This window comes from Eurosta solidaginis, chromosome 1, assembly GCF_040869045.1.
Source record: "Eurosta solidaginis isolate ZX-2024a chromosome 1, ASM4086904v1, whole genome shotgun sequence".
Classification (NCBI taxonomy): domain Eukaryota; kingdom Metazoa; phylum Arthropoda; class Insecta; order Diptera; family Tephritidae; genus Eurosta; species Eurosta solidaginis.
In genome coordinates, this window is record NC_090319.1 from 355,931,262 (window position 1) to 355,953,254 (window position 21,993).

Here is a 21,993-nt window from a genome sequence, read left to right on the forward strand (position 1 = left end):
GCCGCACATTTTTTATTTCTCACCACAAAAAATTGGTTAGTCAACAAAATGTACTAGAACAGTGACATTTCACCTATATGTAATACTCCCCTGCAAAAATCGTGTGACCAAAAACGCACACAGACACACGAAATTTTGACAGGGGTGACGATTTGGAATGAAAAATTCTCCAAATGAAATAGCATGTTGACAAATTTAGCTTTCCCACAATGTATCGTGCTCTCTCGCACCTATTATTTTTATAGGGATAGCAAAATACGTAATTTTTGCGTGCAAAAAAATCCGCCATTTCTAATTCAGCAGAGACAGCAAAACATTTGGTGGTCGAAAATTTTTTCAATTTTGAGAGTTTTAAATGGAATATCTCCGGAAAGATTTAAAATTAAGAGGGAGTTCTCCAGATCACATATATATATATTTTAAAGTGCGCAAACTTATAATTTAAAAGTTATTTGGTGTTAAAGTTTGCAAATTTCTATACAAATTTTATATGTGTATACGTATATATATGTGGCAGCACAGCTTTGTAATGTCATCAATAAAATATATGTATATATATATGTGCATGTTGCTGCAAAAGCGCGATTGATTTAATAAAAACATTTATAATAAGTGAAAACAATGCAAAAATTAAATGTGAAATATACTAAAATGCAATTTAAGTTTATCGTTGCCAATTTATATAAATATGTATGTGGATTAAGGTTTTGAAAGATGTGTAAATTGTAATTTAAAGTTCTATAGAAATTTGTTAAATTTGCAAACTTTAACAACAAATAACTTTTAAATTATAAGTTTGCGCACTTTAAAATATATATATTTGTGATCGGGAGAACTCCCTCTTTCATTTGATACCAAGTTTTACCCCGAACTCGGGGGTGCTATTCTAAAATTTTCCCAAAGTCTTTAATATACAATGATTTTTGCTGTTTATTTCGACAACAATTTTTTATTTGATTTTTGTGCTCATCGAAAGACATCACAATTATGTAGCACCATGCCGCGAATTATGATAAAAGATGGTGTGTGGAGAAACACTGAGGTAAGCATTTGACGCGACTGGTTACTCTTGGCCGTTTATTAACTAAATTGATAACTTTCAGGATGAAATCCTCAAAGCAGCTGTAATGAAATATGGCAAAAACCAGTGGTCACGTATTGCATAACTGCTGCACCGCAAATCTGCCAAGCAATGTAAGGCACGCTGGTACGAATGGCTTGATCCTAGCATAAAGAAGACAGAATGGTCATGGGAGAAGGATGAAAAGCTTTTGCATTTTGCCAAATTACACCAAATTGTTAGGTACAGGATTCGCCACGGGTAGGTGAGGTTGGCAATCACAACCCCCTGAATCATTTTGGTCGGCAGGTATGCCGCGGATATATTCTTGGCACTTGTTATTGATGGCTTTTATGATGCCACCAACACAACCTGGACAGACGCCAATGCTCAGTCAACCACCCAAGCCCGGTCAACCTCCAATACCCGGACACGTCCGGACGTCCTGGTTATAATGTATGTTAATACAACTAATAATTTACAAATTTGCTGATGATTATTTTTGTGTTATTTTCTTTAGCAACCACCTGCACCTGTTACTAGTAAATATCAACAGCCGCAACAGTATGATCAAGCCCAACGCCGTTTAGATCCCGATCAGATGCCAAATCCGATAAGCGTTATCATTGAAAATCAAAATAGCGCTGGTGGTGTTTTTATTACTAATGAACAGAGTTTATTACCACCATTTGAGACCACAAAATATGTGGTAGAAGATCAGGGTAACTCCTCGCCAAGTTACGTTAGGTATCGATAATCGAAATTAATGTTTTGCTTGGCAATTACCTTGATCTTTCTTCTTTGCAGGTCGTCTTTGTATTGCATACCTGCAACAGCTGATTTATTAAAAACAACAGCTTTGTCCATTACAATTACCGTCTCACCAATGGCACGCACGGTTGAGGGTGAATATGAGCCACCCATTGTAAATTTTGGTGAATTGGGTGCAATTAGATGCAATCGTTCCAAGGCTCAATAGCAACTTGTAGATGCTGGTCGTCGTTTCCAATGTCTAATGTGTAAAGTAACAAGAGATGGTAAAAAAAATCTTTCACTTTTACTTGTGTTCATTGATCCATATTTTTTCTCAACAGTGCCAACTACATATTTCCAACATTTGGGCCATACCGGACAGCGTGTCAATAAATATGAATGTCTTGAACTTGTATTGGTTACATGAGTATTTGTGTAAAAAATGCTTGGGTACCGATAGCTCCCATGGTAAACTTCTACTCATATCCAACATCAATGCCTCGCATTCAATTGTGGCACTGCACGCACTACATTGGGTTCACTTAGTATTGACAAGCATATTGTTGATTCCAGTGGTAAGGCCACAATTTCAAATGATGGGGAAACCATTATGAAACCATTGGATATTGTGAATCCAGCCGTAAAACTCTAGTAGACATCGCCAAATCTCAAAATGCTGAGGTAAGTTTTTTGTTATATTAGAATGTGTAGAATAAAAATGTTTCTCTTATCAGGTCGGCGATGGCACCACTTCAGTAGTATTTTAAGCATGTGAAATCTTAAAACAAGTTAAGCCAGATGTTGAGGAAGGCGTGCATGCACGTATCATCATTAAAGCTATACGTAAAGCATTACAATTATGCATGCAAAAATATGACATGGCTGTACATGTCGAAGCGCCAATCAAAGGAGCAACAAAGTGTTATTGGAAAAATGATCTGCCACAGCAATGTCCTCTAATGTCCAAGAGTATCAGAAAATTGTTGATGCTGAATGGCGTATTCTGTAGAATAAACTAGCTAAGTAAGGCGCCAATGTTGTGTTTTCTAAATTGCCAATTGGTGATGTTGATACACAGTATTTTGCAGATCGTGATATGTTCTGTGCTGTTCATGTACCAGAAGAAGATTGGAAACGTAGAATGAAAGCTTGTGGTGGTGCTGTTATGACTACAGCTAATGATACTAATTCAAGTGTTTTGGGTCAATGTGATTACTTTGAAGAACGTCAGGTTGGTGGTGAACGTTTCAACATTTTCCAAGGTTTGACATTAATTTCATTTTTATAGTTTATAATTATTTAAAGGTTGCGTTAATGCTAAAACAAGTACATTGATTTTACGTGGCAGTGTTGAACAATTTTTGGAAGAAACTGAGCTTCGTTACATGATGCTAAATTGCTTGTGCGGCGTAAAATTAAACATGATTCTGTTGTTGCTGGTAAGTCAAAATACAAATTGAAAAAAATGTCTAATCTTAGGGCCTCATTCTCTATTACGAAACGAACTTTCGATGCGGATCAGAGACGAATCGCTAGTGTATTTGCACTATGTTAAACAATGGCAACTTATCACTTGACAATTACTTTTGCCTTCCTGTTAGTTAGAAAGGTAAAGACCGAACGAAAATGATAGAGAATACCATTGCTAGACGATATCGTTTGGAGGCGAATCGTTCGTCTGAGCTATCGTTCGCAATACAGAATGAAGCCTTTAAATTGTTAAGTAATATAATGAAAAGATTGTGTCCAAATACCCCCAGCGGGTTAGGGGTCAGAATTTATCTGCGGTAGGTATGCCTGTCGTAAGAGGCGACTAAAATACCAGATTCAAGGGGCTGTGTAGCGCAACCCTTCAGGTTGCCAGCGCAATATATAGCTTCTCCAAACCCAATTGTCAACCTCACTTATCCGCGGCGAATCCTGTTTCACTAACAGACAAGGATCTGGGGGGGGGGGGGTGGATAGGGAGGGATGGCCTGAAGGTTTAATGTGGCCACATAAATCGTTCCCGAGATAGTCGTACATTTTTAAGTTCTTCAATTACGACAGCAATCGGATCCACGACACCTTTGAATATTCTTGATCTGAATTTCTACTAAGCTTTAAGTTGTAGATTATTTAAATAATTGGAGTTTTTCTGAAGCTTAAAATTATTTTTTGATCGCTTAGAAGAGATTTCAATTGGAAAACAAAAACCAATTAAGCGAGTTTATTTATTATTAAAGTTCTTCTGTTTTATATGAACTGGATTAATATAAGTTCCAAGTTCATGTACATATATAATAATATTGAAAATAATAAATATTGAAAATTAAATTTTTTTGGTTCATATTTTATTCATATGGCTGCTCCAGGTAAAGTAAATCTGCAGGTAAAATTCTCGTTATATGGCGGTTATATAAATGGTAAAACCGCAGTAAAATTGATTGTCAAATGACTCGAAAATGTAGAGTGAAATGACGGAAAAATAACCGCCATTTGACGAGCATTGTGACGTGTGTGAGCAGCACAGTGCTATGCTCACATCCTATAAGTGGGAGCGGAATGCACGATCACATTAATAGGAACGAAACGGAAAATTTGGTCACAAAAGTTCATCACGCCCATGCAAACGTGACTATGAATATAACCGCTGCAGAAAGTCACAATGACCGTAAAATGACTAGTAAAATGACGTGGAGCGTTTTTGCAGGGTCCTATATTGCTACAAAAGGCTACCATGCTAGACAGAGCTGACTGAAACTCCAACACATTAACAAAATTTTTGACATCATAATACACTCACATAAATTTTTCCTTTTATTCGTTTGGAAAAACACCCTGCTAAACCATGGTTCAACTATATACAGGTTGGCTCATCTGTAAAGCAACAAAATATGTCTGTTCAAATCGTCAAAATCTGTGTATTGGCGTTGGTGCGAATGGTATGGAATGGAAACATAAAATTTAGCAGTTTTTGTATGTGTAAGTAAAATGTTGCCAATGTGCATGGTTCAATTATGTACAGGTTGGCTCATCTCATCAGCTGATTTTATTTATGTCATTGCATGGTCGAAGGGATTGTCAAAAGGAGATGGCAAACTCAAAATGAAACCAACACATTGGCAACATTTTACTTACACATACAAAAACTGCTAAGTTTTATGTTTCCATTCCATACCATTCGCACCAACACCAATACACAGATTTTGACAATTTGAACAGACATATTTTGTTGCTTTACAGATGAGCCAACCTGTATATAGTTGAACCATGCCAATGTGTTGGTTTCATTTTGAGTTTGCCATCTCCTTGAACCATGCTGCTAAACAGAGCTGACCCATGATTCAATTACTAGAGGTTTGTTCTTCAATGACGGCAGAGCTTTGACACTCCCAAATTGAGAAATCTGGACGGGTTGCTTTTACGAAGTAAGGAAAACGGGTAATAATTGAATTCCCTTTAGCGAACATTGTAGTAGAAAAGTACCTTTAGTAGTATATTAGTAGTGATAATAAATTTGTAAATGCCAACAGGTTTTGGAGGAAATAATTCAGTTTCTACTAAATATTTCGTGAATTGATAAAGAGCTATATTGGTTTAGAATTTTATTCAAAAATACATTATATCAAAATTTGTTTCAAAAACTCCCTATATGAGCATAAGTTCAATGCATTTTGACATAATAGGGAGTTAATGAAAAGCATTCTGAGGCGTTCTTCCATCTAATTCTAATATAGGGCGTTTTTGTGACAAATCATGAAATGGGAAGTTTTTGAAAAATATTTTGAGATAAGACGATATTGAAAACGCAGCCGACATGGTCTGAGAAAAAAAAAAAAAAAGTAAAAGAAAATGGCTTATTGTCTTAGAACTTTATATTCCGGTCTTGACTTTGACAGAAGAGTTCAGCATTTATGCGGTCCTGCTACACAGGGAGTATTTACATTTTTATTCTGAAATGTCGGCAAGCTCCTTTAAGTTAAGTATTCATGGAAGTGTTCCGGATAAAACGTTAATTTATAATATTCGGAACACGTTCGTTTGATACTACCTCACGAGGTACGAATATACATAATATTCAAAATATAAACCGATTCCCCAAATTCTTAAATGGAGACGAATGTTCCGAACATACGAATGAGTTAACATTCTCAATGTACCAATATTTCGTTATGGCATCTCCATTATTTACTAAAGACATTTTGACGTGAATCAATTTACTAGTCGAGTTTTTGACGTTGATCGATGAATTTTGAAGTGGTTTAGGGTTCGTATGTTCATAGGTTTACGAAAGTGCACGATTCCTTGGCGTCCGTACTTATCATAAAACCTATGTTCAGCCACACTAATAGATCATGGCATAGTTAATAAATTCATCATAAAATTAAAATAACTGCCTCATTCTGTTTGACGATATCGTCTCCAAAACGATTATCGTTCGTGTGTTCGTATCGTTCGCCAAACAGAATGAGGCTGTAAATGTTCTAAGGAATTATGCAGTTTAGTACTTATCGGGTATTTGTAAACTGATTGCTTCCTATTTCTGCTACTAATATTTTTCGAAAAATTGCAAAGAAACAACACAGTTACTTACTTACTTACTTAATTGGCGCTTAACCGTCTAAACGGTTATGGCCGTCCAACAAGGCGCGCCAGTCGCTCCTTCGCTCCGCCAACCGGCGCCAATTGGTCACACCAAGGGAGTTTAAATCGTTTTCCACCTGGTCCTTCCAACGGAGTGGGGGCCGCCCTCTACCTCTGCTTCCATAGGCGGGTTCCGATAGAAACACTTTCTTGGCCGGAGCATCATCTTTCATTCGCATAACATGGCCTAGCCAGCGCAGCCGCTGCGTTTTAATTCGCTGGACTATGTTGATGTCTGCGTATAGCTCGTACAGCTCATCATTAAATCTTCTTCGGTACTCGCCATCGCCAACGCGTAGAGGTCCATAAATCTTTCGAAGAACTTTTCTCTCGAACACTCCCAAAGCCGCTTCATCTGCTGTTGTCATGGTCCATGCTTCTGCCCCATATAGCAGGACGGGTACGATAAGTGACTTGTAGAGTATGATTTTCGTTCGCCGAGAGAGGACTTTACTTTTCAATTGCCTACCTAGTCCAAAGTAGCATCTGAAACAACACAGTTAATGGATGTTAATTCGATTTGGGAGCAAAATGGCTGCAATTGTCAAAAAATTTGTCTGTTGAGCAAACCTCTTGTGATTGAATCATGGAGCTGACCATAGTACAGATCTACAAGTATGATATGTATGAGAAGGAAACAATTTCTTTCTCTTTATAACACACTGCAGTTTGACACTTCGGTCAGTGTCAAACTATTGTGGAACTCAGTGGAACTTGCGTGGAACATGCGTTTGACACTGAACGAAGTGTCAAAATTACCGGTGTTGCTGTCGTGGAAAGCGACGCAGGGAAACAAAAAAAGGTGCGGAATTTCAGATATGGGTTGCTGTGATGTTGTTTTGCCCGGGGTGTGAACCCAGAGCAATCGGTGTGGTAGGCACGCTACCATCACACCACGGTGGCCGCCATCGTCAGGGCTTATTGGAGGCATATCGGGCTCGACACAGCAGGAAAAAGCGCGACAGTTTTGCGGTCGGTTAAAGTTTGTTCAAAATACTTACATTTTTGAGATGTAGATGACTGTGGAGAAGTGTCCATGAGCAGAAAAACGTCGATGCCAGTACAGAATAGGAAAAGCGAGCGTAACAATAATGTACAAATGTAATTAATTTTTTATTAAAATGAAAAAATATTGTAAAAAAATATCATTATTGTTCCAAACTTACTTTGACAAATATAAATATTAAATATATGAAAATTTTTCTTATTCCTAGATTTCCCACTTATTTTGGACTCATTTCGGATTGTTAAATTATGAGCGCCATGAGCATTTTTGAGGGGTAGCTTTGTCTGCGTGAATATGTGTATAAACATTCTCGAAGCGCTAACAATTCTGGAGTCCAATGAGCTCCTAAATGAGTTCATAATTGTCTCAAGAATATCTTCTTTAATTACCCAATATATTGAGGAAATCAGCTTGATAGGAACTATTGGGGCATTAGTTTACTCACATCTATCTCATTTTTGCTATAACTTTCATGAGTGCAAGCGATCAAAATTTGGACTACTTTCAGACTAATTGTTGACTCCAAATGGTTGTTGGGTTGCTCGTTTAAAATAAAAAAAATGTTTAATTTCAAATGACGTATAAATTTATTTGCTGAATTTTATTTCCGAGCAGCCTCGATGCGAAAGATTTTTAAATATCCAAAAAAGATACAAGAAAGGAATATTCCGGATATTTACCTATAAAAATGTTAAATACCCGGTACAAACCCATCTCTATCCATAATATATTATTATTATTTTAAATAGTTGGATAGCTTATTTTTATCCGAAAACGGAAGTCAAAAATTTTGTGTCTGAAAAATATTGTAATGAATTTAAGGGGATTCCACTTATTTGCAACCTTCTACTAACGTTCCAATCGCTAAACTGTTGAATAAATAACTCCAATATGCAATAATGCAAAATGGTCTTTATTAGACTACGTTGAGAGTACTTCACAAAGCTCTTAGTTCACAACTAATTGCGTGTTTAAAACAAACTGCTTAGTCATGCCTCAGCTTGTGCTGCTTTTATACTCTCGGTTTCGTCGTTCACCCATTTCTCCTAAGGTCTAGTAATTTCGTGAACTTCATGCTTGTTTAGCAGCTATATACATGTATATTTCCATATGCGTGTGTATATGTGAGTACTACTTCGGCTGATGGTGAGTATTTCTCTGCTGCCTTGTATCTACATGTGTAAATGATAATTGATTTGTTACGTATATATAAGTGGCTTCTTAGTATCGAATTAGGGATGCTAGTATCACTTAGTGATGTGAATATTCGTCACAATTTTAACGAAAAACCGAGCGCTACGAAACTTATAAAAAATTACCCTGGGTGAGTCTAACATAGTGTGCAATATATAGCTCATTCGGTTGCGATGAATCGTGGACACACACTTTTCGGTCATAGAAGTGGAGAATACTTTAGGCATAAAACGGAGAGACACATTTCAGTTGCAACCGAGTATAATGCATACTGAAATTCAGCAGTACTAATTTCCTTGCGCAACAATTTCATAAGATAAAGCTTATGCACTTGGCGGTCCATATAAAGTTTAAGTGCTTATGTACATATATACATGTATAAAAAATGGAATGAGAAATAATAGGCAATTAAATAAAGACTAAAAACTTGAAAAAAAATTTATTAAAAAAAAAATTTGAAGTTAAACGGTTTTATTGAAAACAATACTTACATGAAGTAATAATAATACTAAAAGCTAGAAAATAATTAGGTAAGTACTAGTCATCACACTCCTCATCAATCTAGGGTGTTGATCAGACAATTAAATAAAAGCGTTGGGTGCGTGAAATTTCTAAAAATTTGAGGCGTAGCATAACCTTATTCAGGTTCAGTTGATCTTATATATGACTATCAATAGGACCTACCTAATTATTTTCTGGCCTTTAGTATTATTATTACTTCATGTAAGTATTGTTTTCAATAAAACAGTTTAACTTAAAAATTTTTTTTTATTATTTTATTTTCAAGTTTTTAGTATTTATTTAATTGTCTATTATTTCTCATTCTATTTAGTTCATTTAGTGACTCATTATTACAAGGACTCTTTCCTGACAATTTGTTACAATCTAAGTCCCCAATACATAATCCTTCCAAAGACTTTACTCAACTCTGCGCCACGTATGCTTGTCCCTCCTCGATTTCCAAAATATTTTGCTGTCACTTCTACCGGACTGTATATAATATTTGTTACAAATCCGACATCATAGGTCGCATTTTATTGATGTATGTATTGTAGCGAATTTACTGAAATTCCGCTTATTTGCAACTTTCTACTAACGTTCGTATCGCTAAACTGTTGAATAAATAACTCCAATATTCAATAATGCAAAATGGTTTTTGTTAGAGTACTTCACAATAACACCTATACTTCGCAACCAATAGCGTGCTTAAATCAAACTGATTGGTCGTGCCTCAGCTGGAGCTGCTTTTATATTCTTAGGTTTCCTCGTTGGCATATTTCTAGGCGTTTCTATTTCCAGAATTTACTACTTGTTTACCAGCTTTAACTACAGATGCATGATTATAGCTTCTCGCATAGCCATATGCGCGTGTATATGTGAGTGATACTTCCACTTATGATTGCCTACTTTTGGGAGTATCTCAGATATATGCATGTGTTTGTGCGTTTCTCCCCGCTGCTTATATGGACATATGTGTAGACATAATGATTGATTTGTTTATCTGCATACAAGTCACTGCTTAGCATCGGCTTAGAGATGATATTATCCCTTAGTGTTGCTAATATTCGTCACAGTATTATGTGTCCCAAATATCAGCCAAAGCCGACCACAAATACGATTTTTTTGAATATCTCAATCCTTGCGCTACCTAGCGGCGATTTTTTTTCATACGTTGTTTCTATTCATGTATGTACGATTTTTTCAAATATTTCGATCCATGCGCACCTATCGGAGTTAATTTTTCTTATTATTGCATTGTCATGGAGTTCTGAACTATATTCCAAGTTTCATGCTTGTAGCTTATCGGGAAGTTACTTAAATCTCAATTACAAAATTCGTGCCGGCATTTCAGCTAAATTACTTTTCTACATAACACGTGGCATCGCCCAATTTCCTCTTACAATAAAACTTGATAAGTGAAATATCATTGATTCAAAACTATTTTTTGCTAAGTTATAGCTTATTATTGTAGTCTACGACCCTTTTAAACTTGTTTTATATCTAAGTTGCCCTGTATTTAACCGATCTCGTCCATTTTTACTAGAAATATTTTTGCTACTAGAAGGAAAATATGTGTACACAATTTCATTACGATATGTTAATTTTTCTTCGAGTTATGGCTCACGAAACAGAAAATTTCTTAGTCATAAAAGGGGTGGTGCCACGCCCATTTTTTTAAATTTGAAGTTTTTGCTATTTATTATTATAAATCCACTTGGGAAATGAAATACCATTGATATAAAGTTTTTTTTGCAAAGATATAGCTTATTTTATTCGACGTTCTTTTGTATAAAAGTGGGCGTGGTCCTTAACCGATTTCGTTAATTTTTCTTCAAAGCATTCCTTATAGTAGGTTTAACAATTTTTGATTTATGATTAATAATATTTGAAAAATTGGTTTTATCAAAAGTGGGCGGTGCCACGCCCCTTTAAAATTTTTTTTTTCAAATTTGTATCAAGAATCTCAATATTAGTCCACACGTCAAATTTCAACATTCTTGCTGTATTATTTACTAAAAAATCAGGTTTTTTGTGTTTTCCAAAATGTTATATATATAAAAGTGGGCGTGGTCATCATCCGATTTCGCTCATTTTCAATACCAACCTATTCAGGGTCCAGATAAGCTAGTGTACCAAATTTGGTGAAGATATCTCAATATTTACTCAAGTTATCGTGTTAACAGACAGACGGATGGACGGACGGACGGACATGACTCAACCAAATTTTTTTTCGTTTGTGATGATTTTGATATATGGAGGTCTATATCTATCTCGATTCCTTTAAAATCTGTACAACCAACCGTTATCCAATCAAAGTTAATATACTCTGTGCAAAGCACGCTGAGTATAAAAACACAGCTGTTGGCTTAAATGATAGTGAGCGTTCTTGTAGGGTAAACTGACTGATATTTACTGTGTATATTTAGATTTATTTATAAAAGAAAAAATAAATTATCCAAATGTTGTTTTCATGAAATTTTTATTGACTTGTTTTTATTTTATTTAATATACTACATATATTTATAACTAAATACTTCTTATAAATTATGCTTACTCGTTAGCGATTTTATAATTCTATTTTGTGTCCCTTTTTAGTTTTTTCTTTGCTGTTAGAGCTAAATATTATTTTTGTTGCATTCTTAATTCCGTATTTTTCATTTATACCGGGTTGCATTTTTTTATCAGTTTAGTCATTTTATGCCGACTTAATCTAAATGCTCATGTACGTATTTATGTAGTTATATATATGTGTACGTCTGAAAGCAGGTTGAAGTAATGAAATTCATGTTTCGATGACACAGAAGGTCGATGCGTCAAGAACCTTGACAATGCTTTAGCGATCGCCTTCTATGGGGCTCGAAATATTCTCAGAAATTAAAACACAAAGAGACCACAGCTATCTTATGCGTTTCGCAAAGTGTCCTGTCTGTAGCAAGCTTTTATAAAAAAGTAATTAAATTAGGAAGAAGAGGACGGTAGAGTTCTGAATGCGGCAAACAAAGTAGTCCCAAAAAATATGAAGAGTTCTACTTCTTCTTTTTGTAGCTATAGAGATACTCCTCGAAGGTTTTGGGTAATTAACATCGATACCGAAATACTAGTTCTAGCAGAACCTGCACAGTCAAGGGTATAGTGACTCGATGATTTTACCCCATAACCCCGCAAGGACCAACATTGGGCAGTGAGCCTTGCTGAGTCATCAATTGCGGCGGCACGCTTGCTATCTAATTTCGGCCAGAAGGATCTCGTTACCATGTAAGATAAAGTGTCCGCCCATCGTTTACTTACTTGACTTACGGCCCATCTATACAGAATCAAAACAAAGGTAGGCAGGAGAATTTCGAAACCACACAGCCATCTACATCAGGTTCAGTTGTATGCAAGCGCAACAACTAATCTGCGTAACAGTTGATCGGGATACTGCTATGGTCTGGGACCTATATGATCTTAATTTAAAGATAGTTTGTCGCAAACCGCAAGCGAGGCGGCCGCTGTGGTGTGCTGGTAGCGTGCTCCGCCTACCACACCTAAAATCATGGGTGCACGCCCCAGACAAAGCAACATCACAATTTTAGAAACAAGTTTTTAACACGAGAAGAAAGTATTTCTAAGCGGGTTCGCCTCTCGAAAGTGATTTGGCAAGTACTCCCAGTGTATTTCTACCTAGAAAAGCTTCTCAATGAAAACTCATCTGCTTGCAGATGCCGTTCGGAGTCGCCGTAAAATATGTAGGTCCCGTCTCCCCAATTTGTAGCAAAAATTAAAAGAGAATCAGGATGATAATTCGAAGAGAAGCACGGTCTAAAATAGTTTCGGAAGTTATCGCGCCTTAATTTTAATCGGAAGCGAGATCGGAGACTCCCAGAAAATTGTCCATCACACCGCAGTAGTGCTCAGGCGAATGGTACAGTGATCAGCAAATATAACTTGCGGACTTACATCCCGCTGCTAACAGAAAACACTCTGTCCAACGTATACTAATCCTTCAACAGGTTAACCAATCTACAGTTTTAGACCGTCCCCCAATCCTCTCGACGGAATAACTAAGGGAAAACTTGCATAGGGGGGCAACTAGTTGGTCTGCTTTAAGTCAAAGTTGGTAACAATACTGTCATGCCTGAGATGAGAAAGCACACGTCATGAAGCTGTCCCGGAATTAACCTCCGACAAAGATTGGCAGGTCATCTGTGTTGACAACCTCTCAGCTGCCACTTGCTTCTAACTCTACCAGAAAATCGTTTATGAGCACAAACAGTGGTAAAGGGAGAAATAATTCACATTCTGGCGACCGTACCGTTGTATTGGTAATCGCCTATTCGATGTCTACAATGGTACCCAGTGTATATTCTTTCTGCTGTATTGTGGAATGCGGTTTTCGTTGCCTTGCCCTTACGATGACATGTTGCGAAGCCAATAGTAACTCCGAAGGAATAATGTCGCGTATATACTGATTAATAAGGCGATCCAACGTTTTTAAAATAAATGAACAGAGATTGATGGTCTGACATCCTTAGGTGATACGTGAGAACTCTTGCCGACCGAAATGAAGGTAAAATTTACCATGTTCTACATTCGACGGAAATTATGGCCAACCAGCGGAAGAAATTTCACAAATATGACGCCAGTTAGAAAAACGAAGAGTGAACCGTTAAAGCGGCAAATAAGTGAGCAAACCATCGATGGCTAAACTATCACCAGCTTGACACTGATGCTATTTTTTTTTTAAGTAATCGAAACTATCCTGCGGACACACCTTGCATACTTCACGTACGTACACTACCTTATGCATGGGTTTTTTTTTTGTTTTTCTTTTAAATGTATATATTTTTAATTTATATTTAAACTTTCCCATCTACAAATTCTTAGTATTCATGCACTTAGCTTAGCTAAATACAAATTTCTTCATTTTGTTGCTTATGCACTTGGACAATCATATTTATCGACTTAATTTAAGTATTTTAATTATACTTTTTAATTTTCGTATTTTTTTATTTTTAACTATATACAAATTTCAAATTTTAAATATTAAATTCACGCATTTCAAGTTTTTTAGTTTTACACGTAAACATCTACATATATTATATCTATATGTATATTAGAGCGGGTCAAATTGTATGGCGAAAAAAAAACCTCAGGTGCACAAGCATGGTCCCATGGACAATATTACTCAATATGACCCATAGATTCAGAAACTGGATGTGCATCTAAAGTTTTTTTCGCCATACAATTTGACCCGCTCTAATGTATATGTAGTTTTTTTGTATGTATTTAGTGAAATTTTTATGCACTTATTTACAGTTTCAGCTTACATACTGATATAATATTTTTAGTGCAACTACAACCAGCTTACATACATATAAATATCTATTTAATGGTTAAATTTATTAGTGGTGATCAGTGCTTTTGTTTTGCAATGTTCATTTTTTCTATTTTTATCAGTGCAATAATTATCTTGACTTTTCCGATTTTATTTTCAATTGTTTTTGTTTTTTTTTTGGTTTTTTTGCTTTATTCAACTTGCGGTGATTGTTTATTTCTTTTGTGCAAAACTACAAAAATGCATTCATATTTAATTTATAATAATTTTTTTAGTACATATACTTATTTCATTTTTTGATTTCACTATGTTTCTTTTGCTTACCGTTAGTTAAGTAGTAAATATATTTAGTAAAATATGTTTGATTTTAAGTTTATGTATGAAGGCGTATGTGTGTAAATACCCTACAGGAAATATGTGTCGATGGTTCAAAAACTAACTAAAAGTAAAATTTTTTAACACGAAGTACCTCCAAATCAAATTCACTTCATTCAACTAAAAACACCAGCTATTACTTGTTTTAAAAGTCGTAGCAAAATTAGTTTTTCCAAAAAAATCAAGCAAATAATACTGTAATTTAGTTTGTTGTAAAATAAAATTACGGTACAGTTCTGCAGGGTATGAACAAATGGATGATTGTATGAAGTCAATTTACAATTATCAAATTTACAATTTTACACATACATACACACATTTGCATGTGCATATATCTACACTGAAGAGTAAAAGTGATTACAAAATGTTATTTTACAATATTTGCAAATATAAATGTAATACATGTAAAAAATGTCTGCAATAATTAGTGAAAATTTTGTAATTCTAAGTTCAAAACAGTGATGCCAGATTGTGCTAAATTACCCTGTCTGAGGTTTATTTCTCTATTCATATACAGGGCCCGTATTACGTGTTACGATCCGTGATCGAAACTCATTTTTAAATCACAATAGCTCTGAAATGTTGGATCGGATTAATTGCATATGTGAACCAGCGACAAATAGTGCTTGTTATTTCCATAACGTATTATAATTTTTAGAAATATTTAGACAGTTGCATAGTTATCGCTTCATTGAAAATGGTTTTCAGTCATGGATCGCAACACGGAATACGGGCCCAGTTCCAATTGTAGCTGATGTTATATAAAAAAAAGCGAAACAAACTAAAGAATAACAAAAAAGAAAAAAAAAAGAAAAAACCGAAAATTTGTATACTCATTTAAAAAAAAAATGTTTGAAAGAATTTATTTAGCGACCTTTAAATTTCTAACTTTATTATGTTGTTATGCTGGCTCGAGGTCAGGTTTTCACAATAAAAGGAAAAAGTTGTTTTTTGGATACCAATATATTTCGGTTACTCTACGGTAATCGTCTTCAGGGTTGAAAATTTTATTTCACGCCCTCCCTGTGTGGTGTGGAGTTTGATCAAACTCAGCAGTATCAAACTCCACGCCACACAGGGAGGACGTGAAATAAAAATTTCAACCCTGAAGACGGTTACCGTAGAGTAACCGAAATATATTTGTATCCAAAAACAACTTTTTCGTTTTATTGTGAAAACCTGATCTCGAGCCAGCATAACAACATAAAGTTATTTTTACTTCACAAAAATGTCGAAAAAGTGTATTCTTAAGGTTCTTGTATAAGATTATAAGGAGAAAAGTACCTAAAATAAAAGAAATATATGAATGATTGGAACATGAAATAATTACGTTAAATTTTTGGAATTTTTATGGGGTATTTGATTAAGCTGTGAGAAGTTTAAGATTTTTTTTCTGGCATCGCTGATTCTGAATGAAAATTGGGTCGCAGATAGATAGGTCCGAAGATATTTTACGCCAAGCTTCTCTTCCAATTTGCGTAGTGCTTCTTTTTAATATTTCCTACAAATTGGCGGGACGGGACCTACATGCTTTACGCTGACTCAAAACGGCAACTGCAAGGCAGATGAGTTTTCACTGAGAAGCTTCTCTTGACAGAAATACACTCGGAGTGCTTGCTAAACCACTGCAAGGAGCGATCCCGCCTAGAAAACTTTTCTTCTGATTGAAAAAACGTGTTTTTAAATTTTTGATGTTACATTTAAATCAGCTTTGTAACTCAAACTAGACGGATTTTAACGAGTCTGGCCTTGTTCTTTTGAAAAATAGTGGGTCCACACACCCTCTGAGAATAGTAAATTTTAAATTATTTTGCAATTGTGGAAAATTGATTAGTAGCATGATAATTTTAGATCCACTTTGAGACACTTTTATGGACCATATGGATTGTTTTCTGGATAAATTCGTGAATGTTATCTAAAAAGCTATTTTCTAATTAAACTTTTGGAAAATATTTGATGTGGCTTTGCCCGGGACTGGAACCCGATCTTCAGTATGGTAGGCGGAGCACGCTACCACCACCCTACGGCGGCCGTATGCCATAGTTAAACCAAAAAATTGATTCATATTTCAGCCATAACTTATATTTGATCATAAAAATGATCCTGCTCTTTTAAAACATTTTTCCATACAACATTTTCTGAAGCGTTCATTTACTCCCAACATTGGTGTTTTTCTTATATTGCATTTTCACTTTCTCTTAACCCTTTCCTCTTGTTGTCTTGGCAATTAATTTTCCCCTATGATCCTGTTATCAAGTAAACTAAGAGGATCAATCAGATTTAATGTTTAGCGACTGAAGTGTCCTTTATATTCCTGTAAAACTGAAACCTACGTCCTCATTCCGGTGGGGTAAGAATATTTTTATAATCGGTAAATAAAATGCGAGCAAATTTGAGCATAGTAGCGTTTTAGAACGACGAAAAATGGCATGTGTTTTATAATTATTTGTTGGAAAAACATATTAACGGCATTATTCTGAGCGTAACTGGTAACAATGCAAAAAGATAGCCTCGAAATTGAAACAAAATAAAAATGTAAAGCAAATTTTTTAAGAAAGTGCAAGTATAGTTTGCAAATTCTTATAAATGTGTACCATGAATAGGAATCCATAAACTATCTTATTAAATACGTAGCAGCAACAAGATGTTACCACCCACCCTAATGGTTACGATATATTCGACAATTTCTTGCAAACACGTATTCAGTAAATATTGCATGCTTTTTGTAAATATTTTTGTAAATAGCAAAGTGTTATAAATATTGCTTGCATATTCGTTTAGAAGGATATAGAAACTATATTAGCACTTTTTTACTTTTGACAAGCTTGCCGCAGGCAATTGTATTCATTACTCTCAGAATATGACCGTAAATGTGTATTCTTTTGTATCGGAATTTGTTTACAAAAAATTTCATTCATATTTTCATTTTATTTTCAATTGCGCATTTTCGCTTATATGGAACAGAATAGTAGTTACATATACGCCCTGGTAACGATTTTCTTTTACAGAATACTCCGGTTACAAATTAGCCGGTAAAGTTCAGAATAAGGCCATTAGTTAACCAAACAGGTTTTCATAGAAATACAACGAAATAAATTGATATCTAAACACTTTTGCTCTTAGTGTATTTCCTGACCGTTTTTGTTTTCTTCGTGCACCTAAGTCATATATACAAATCTGTAGTTTTTATTTTATTATATTTTATTTACTGTTTTACAAAATTCACACAGAAGATGAATGGAATAAAATTTTATTTTTAATTGAACAATTAATGCTTCCTTTTCCCGCAGGGCCACTTGCTTCACACACGAACATAGCACAGCAGCCTTAACAAATATTTTGTTTATATAAGTTATTGAAAATAAGCCTGAACAGACTTTTGACTCCATTAGGTATTCAATAAATGAATAATAAAATAATTAATTTGTAGGAGTTTAGATTTAGTTCAATAAGCGCTTTAACGTAGAAAACTGAACTAATTATTTCATTAACACTCTGTGTGAAATTTGTATTATATTTTTCAATTTATGAAATTTCTTTATGTAAAAAATATTGGCATCAGTGTTAAAAGGAAAGGTACGAGGACGGATAAATATATCAAAATTAGAAACGAGGTAAGGTCAGTGATTAATGCAATACATACTTTTATTTAAGTAAAGTTTACGTAATGAATGTTCCGTGGTATGCAGTTTTTATTTATGTAAGTATACTTTATGTGTTTTGTTTTTGTTAACTTGGCGAGGATATAATTAAATACATTGCTTCAAAAAATAAAAACTAAAAATAATTTCGATAGACAAGAAAAACTGAAGCTCGTGTTAGCTGTTTGTTGTTTGTGTTTTGATTGAATTAGCCTTCATCCGTCAGATAAGTGTGGTAAGTCGAGTCAGTCCATAGTTATACGTGCTCTAGTTACAACAACCCTTCAAAAAACGCGAGTACTCTATAAATAATGTAAAGGAGTACCTCTGGGAGTATAGGACTGCTCCAAAACTAATCTGTATTCATACAAAAAATGTGCTCCAATTAACATTGCGATTTCCTAGGAGAGGAGTAGGTGATCCCACTCTCGCTTTGTTTGTGAGTATTCCATAGAGTACATACGTGAGAGTACTTTCCAAAGTACTTTCACTGTAGTACTCCATGGAGCACCCACAGAGGATCAAGTGCCAAAGTATTAAAGAGGAATTGTGTCGGAAAGAATTATCGGAGTGAATTTAATTTAAAATGAAAGTAAATGAAGAGGGGCAATACAACTTTTATATTTTATACTACGAATATTCTTATGTTATTTAGCATTTGCGTGAATAAAGAAGCTAATATTTCTCTATACTATAGTATGTATACATAAAACCAGTGCGCTGTTGCATTTTATCAGAGTTGCCAAAGTAAAATTTTATTATCAGTTATTTGTATTCAATATTTTACTTTTGGCAACTCTGTTCGATCGTCATCGTGTTGTGATCACGGTCGTTAAAAAACGAGCAATGATCGGCTGATGGTGGTCCGCAAACGCATTGCAAAGGAGTATTGTTAGAGTACTCCAACATGAAGAAAATGGAACATGTAATCCAACAATTTTTGCAGGGTAATGCATAAAGTAGCGTCCAGCCAAATGATAAATAAAAAATAAATATTTGTCTTGATTTACCTTGGAGGAGGCAATTGCAAGGTGGTTGTATTTTAACTGAGAACCTTTTCACGGCAGAAATCTTTCCCAAAACACTGCCGAGGGGCGGCCCCGTTTACAAAAAATTCTTTCTAGTTGAGAAAAAGCTTCACTGAAAGAAATGGTGCTAGTAAAATCCACAAATCGGTTCTGTTGTTCTTGGCCTAACGGAGATTCGGTGAAATTGATCGAATTATGGTTAATTCGACAGAGTTATTTGTCAAGCGAACATATTTGTTTAGTCATTTCAACAGAAGAGAAATTTTCGCTCTTAAGTTAACAAAATTCTGTAAAATTGACTGATTCCTAATCAATCTAACTGATATTTCTGTTAACACAACTGATCTCACTGGTCATTTCAACAGCGATCAACAGTCAATACTTGAGCAAATTTCAAAGAGAAATTTACGCCCACTGCGCTCTCTACTTTGTACTTATGACGATAATGCCACTTGTTTAAAAAAAATATCAAAATAAGAAAACCACAAAATCGAAAAAACACTCAAAATGGGAAAACAACAAAAAACTAGTTTTTCAGTTATCAATACAAAACGAAAAACCCTTTTTGGAGTTTACTGTGCAAAAAATTATGAGATACCGGGGCACCTATTTACGGGTACAATTTTGCAACTTCTCCTCCAAGCGAAATGCAAAATTGCGCCCTCTTGTTGCAAAAGTTTTGTTTGCACGAACAGGATTTTTCCAAAGTTAGTAACATTTTGTTCAAGTTTTTACGAATTTTCACTCACGCGAAATTAATAAGATAATGAAAAACATCATTTTTTAATTTAATAATTTGGGAAAAATTTAAACAACGTGACATCAGGACGGACAAGGCGACAGCTGTTTCGATTATACCTTGTAAATCTCTTCAAAGCCTTTTCTCCCGGGAGTGGGAGTCGAACTCGCACCCCTACGATAGTTGAAATGGTTGTAAACGCATTCAGCTACGTCATGCCTGTTGTGAAGTCTTTCCCAATTGCCTTCTTTATGCATATTTTAATCTTTTACACATTGCATACTTCGTATGCAATTATGTGTTAAAGCTATGCTTGCTCTTTGAAAACCGCCGTACCAAGCATAGCTTTAACACATAATTGCATACGAAGTATGCAATGTGTAAAAGATTAAAATATGCATAAAGAAGGCAATTGGGAAAGACTTCACAACAGGCATGACGTAGCTGAATGCGTTTACAACCATTTCAACTATCGTAGGGGTGCGAGTTCGACTCCGACTCCCGGGAGAAAAGGCTTTGAAGAGATTTACAAGGTATAATCGAAACAGCTGTCGCCTTGTCCGTCCTGATGTCACGTTGTTTAAATTTTTCCCAAATTATTAAATAAATTATAAAATTAAAAAATTGCTTCAAATAAATGTTTTCATACATTTAAAAAAAAAAAAAAGCAATATGGGCAATCCCCGATTATTAAAAAATCATACAAACAGACAAAATTGGTTAATTCGTTGTAGTTCTATAAATAGAACGAAAACAGCAACAAAAACCAAAGTTTCTTTGAAAACCGCCGTACCAAGCATAGCTTTAACACATAATTGCATACGAAGTATGCAATGTGTAAAAGATTAAAATATGCATAAAGAAGGCAATTGGGAAAGACTTCACAACAGGCATGACGTAGCTGAATGCGTTTACAACCATTTCAACTATCGTAGGGGTGCGAGTTCGACTCCCACTCCCGGGAGAAAAGGCTTTGAAGAGATTTACAAGGTATAATCGAAACAGCTGTCGCCTTGTCCGTCCTGATGTCACGTTGTTTAAATTTTTCCCAAATTATTAAATAAATTATAAAATTAAAAAATTGCTTCAAATAAATGTTTTCATACATTTAAAAAAAAAAAAAGCAATATGGGCAATCCCCGATTATTAAAAAATCATACAAACAGACAAAATTGGTTAATTCGTTGTAGTTCTATAAATAGAACGAAAACAGCAACAAAAACCAAAGTTTCTTTGAAAACCGCCGTACCAAGCATAGCTTTAACACATAATTGCATACGAAGTATGCAATGTGTAAAAGATTAAAATATGCATAAAGAAGGCAATTGGGAAAGACTTCACAACAGGCATGACGTAGCTGAATGCGTTTACAACCATTTCAACTATCGTAGGGGTGCGAGTTCGACTCCCACTCCCGGGAGAAAAGGCTTTGAAGAGATTTACAAGGTATAATCGAAACAGCTGTCGCCTTGTCCGTCCTGATGTCACGTTGTTTAAATTTTTCCCAAATTATTAAATAAATTATAAAATTAAAAAATTGCTTCAAATAAATGTTTTCATACATTTAAAAAAAAAAAAGCAATATGGGCAATCCCCGATTATTAAAAAATCATACAAACAGACAAAATTGGTTAATTCGTTGTAGTTCTATAAATAGAACGAAAACAGCAACAAAAACCAAAGTTTCTTTGAAAACCGCCGTACCAAGCATAGCTTTAACACATAATTGCATACGAAGTATGCAATGTGTAAA

The 21,993-nt window shown here is 35.0% G+C and overlaps 1 protein-coding gene across 8 annotated transcripts in view; it reads left to right on the forward strand.

Annotated features, from left to right (window-relative positions):
• The first annotated feature begins 266 nt into the window (after nt 1-266).
• The window catches only part of LOC137238116 (protein transport protein Sec24D-like), a 58,693-nt gene continuing 36,966 nt past the window's right edge, over nt 267-21,993 (forward strand). For 2 of the 8 annotated variants that reach the window (XM_067762745.1, XM_067762744.1), the window contains exons 1-7: nt 267-1,042; nt 1,104-1,516; nt 1,581-1,807; nt 1,868-2,097; nt 2,155-2,494; nt 2,548-3,044; nt 3,102-3,252. In XM_067762745.1, coding sequence (XP_067618846.1) covers nt 1,662-1,807; nt 1,868-2,039 — 318 coding nt within the window. In that variant the 5' untranslated portion in view covers nt 267-1,042; nt 1,104-1,516; nt 1,581-1,661 and the 3' untranslated portion in view covers nt 2,040-2,097; nt 2,155-2,494; nt 2,548-3,044; nt 3,102-3,252. Of the gene's footprint in view, nt 1,043-1,103; nt 1,517-1,580; nt 1,808-1,867; nt 2,098-2,154; nt 2,495-2,547; nt 3,045-3,101; nt 3,734-21,993 lie in introns of those variants that run through there. The other 6 variants (XR_010949111.1, XR_010949107.1, XR_010949108.1 and 3 more) reach the window with 6 other exon arrangements.